This window comes from Bidens hawaiensis, unplaced genomic scaffold (genome assembly GCF_021521415.1).
Source record: "Bidens hawaiensis isolate Kalapana, Puna unplaced genomic scaffold, B.hawaiensis_p1.1 tig00001412_1, whole genome shotgun sequence".
Lineage (NCBI taxonomy): Eukaryota > Viridiplantae > Streptophyta > Magnoliopsida > Asterales > Asteraceae > Bidens > Bidens hawaiensis.
In genome coordinates this window covers 2,223,662-2,226,335 of record NW_027491079.1, presented here as the reverse complement: position 1 = coordinate 2,226,335, position 2,674 = coordinate 2,223,662, and the positions used below count along the sequence as shown (strand labels likewise).

Below are 2,674 nucleotides of genomic sequence, written 5' to 3'. Positions count from 1 at the left end.
TTAACATCAGTATTTAAAGATACATCACACTTATTAATACTACTAGAACATTCAACCACACAATTGTTTATGCTCTTAAAAACAGAGCCCACACAAGCATTAGTCTTAACAGAAGATACATCACACAATTCAAAACAAGCATTATTAAAATTATCTTTATTTGGCAAAACAAGTAAATCTTCCTCATCGTCCACCCAATCCTCAATGATTACTTCATCTGCACGCGAAGTAGAAACATTAGTATCATTCACTTTCACAACTGATTGAGCTGGTTTGACAAACCCGGGTATTATCCTTTCATTAATTTAAGGTTTGCTATATTTCAAAGATTTCGTTTTATCTTCCTCAATAACAAAAGGAGAAGGAGTATAATTATCATTGTATGGAGGTGGAACCTCATTATACCCAATTCCATCACCCTTCTTTTCTTTCCATCTTAATTGCTTTTCAATCATTGATTCAACGACCGCACTAGAAACATCAAACTTTTTAAAATTGAACTTAGCGTTTTCAAATTTATTCGTTAATTTAGCGTTTTCCAAAATAGATGCTTCAAGTTTGGCGGTTAGATCAGCAATTTTCTTATTGGCATCTAAGATGTGACAACACTTTACACTGAAATCACTTTGCAGTTTTGAAAAGTCTTTGTTTGATGCTTCTAGTTTTTCTGTAAGACCCTTATCAAGCTTCTTAAGTGTAAAGTTTTCATGTTTTATATTTTCCATTTCCCTAACAAGATTACTATTATGCACACGAAATAGCTCTAGCTTTCTAATGCATGCAAGAACATAAATTAGAGTTTATCTCAGATGAACCAGCAGGAGTAGAAGCCATGAAAGCAAACTGGAGACTCTTCACCTGATCTTCAGTGTCATTTCCTTCTTCAACATCATCAACTTGAGCGAGGTTTGCAGTCTGACCCAGAATAGTAAGTACCTCCATCTAATCAGCCCAGTCAAACTGTTGTGCAACTAATCCTTACTCGTTTCTTCCAGCAACAGCATTATCTCCCCTTGCACAATTCACAGGAACCAGAGCCCTTTCAGTATTTCCCTCCTTTGCTGGATTTGTGCATTCTCTAGCAAAGTGTCCTGGTTCATGACAGTTGTAGCACCTGAGGTTCTCCTTGTTGAAACCCACCTTTTTGTTTGCAGGTAAGTTTCAATTGTTCCTGCCAGTCCTTTTGGTGAACTTCTTCGCTCTGAATACAGCCATGGCAATTTGCCAGGAGATGTCCATCTCTTCCACATCATCAGGATGGATCTGATCCAGTTCAGTAGAACCGACTGGTTGAACAAGGTCTCCAGTAAGAAAGACATTATAGCAGTTCATGAAGCCTGCCATGAGAGCAATATTCCCTTGAGTTTCCTTTGAGATGGCAGGTCCTTGGGCAGGAGACTTGCTGGAAGAAGCAACACTGGGTTGGGGTTGAGACTGTGAAGATGGCTGTGGAAAGAGTATGGAAGCAGGCGGCTGTGGCTAAGGTGTAGGTGGAGTGAATTGGCTTTGAGTTGATCTGAACATGGAAAAGCTTCCATTTGGCTGCTACGGCTGCGAGCACACACCCTGAGAGGACTTGAACATGGAGAAGTTGTCTTCTGATATAAGTGCGTTGTTAGATGACGCGGCGTATCCAGCAGCAATATACGAATTTGCATGGTTGATTGCTCACTGTTTTTCATCCATATCACATGACTTGATGATAGCGATCACCTCAGAAAGAGTTAGTCTAGAAAGATCCTATGTCTTCTTGATAACAGCAATGTTCATATCCCATCCTTGTGGCAGAGAGTTGATCAACTTGTTGTTGGTTTCAATGAGAGTTAAGTGTATGTTGGTTAACCTCATCTCGGTTACAGGTGTGACGAATCTTTGCAGCTGACTTTCCAAGGACTCACCCAGAACATGATTGAACATATTAAACTTTTGGCGCAGCAAGTCCTGACGACTGTGCTTCATGTCTTCGTTTCCCTCATAGACCTCTATCAGTGCCTGCCATAAGTCCTTTGCTGATTGCAACTCGCGGAATCCTTGAGCAATCTCAACTGACAGGGCCATAGTAAGAGTGGCAAGTGCCCCCTCATCTTCTTCTGCCTTGTCATAGTCAGCATCAACGTACAATTCGATAGGCTTGACAGCAATCTCTCCTTCGGCTGTTTCATATGTGATCGGTTGAGGACCTCCAACTATGCTCCTCCACACCTTAGCATCTTTCATCTTGACATACTTTTCGAATCTGAATTTCCATTCATAGAATCCTTCGTGCTTCAGCAGACGGGGCACACGTGTAGCAGTCCCCATAATGGAGTCTAGCTCATGGTGAAGATCTGAGTTAACGGATGCGTTGATGGATTGATCCATGATGATTATAAACCCAAAACAAACCTAAAGACTGACCTGAGAACCAGATACTTGACCCGAGAACCCAATTAATGATCCAAGAACTAACCCGTCTATCCGAGAACCCAATTAGTTACCCGAGAACTCGAATAATGACCCGAGAACTGCTGAGTCAACTAGAGAACCAGTGAACCAGTAAACTATCCCGAGAACCCTCAATCTTGGCCGAGAACAATTTGGCCGAAAATGATCAAAGTCTTCCCGAGAACCACTTTTGAAATGTTTCTAGATAAGGAAACAGTCTCAAATCCCTAAAAATCAGGGATTTGAATTC

General features: G+C 41.1%; 1 protein-coding gene across 1 annotated transcript; it reads right to left on the bottom strand.

The window, feature by feature from the left end:
- Window positions 1–1,740: 1,740 nt before the first annotated feature.
- Window positions 1,741–2,361, bottom strand: LOC143575072 (uncharacterized). The gene has a single exon (XM_077059531.1). It carries the CDS (start codon window positions 2,359–2,361, stop codon window positions 1,741–1,743), a length of 621 nt encoding a protein of 206 aa, XP_076915646.1.
- Between the last annotated feature and the right edge of the window lie 313 nt (window positions 2,362–2,674).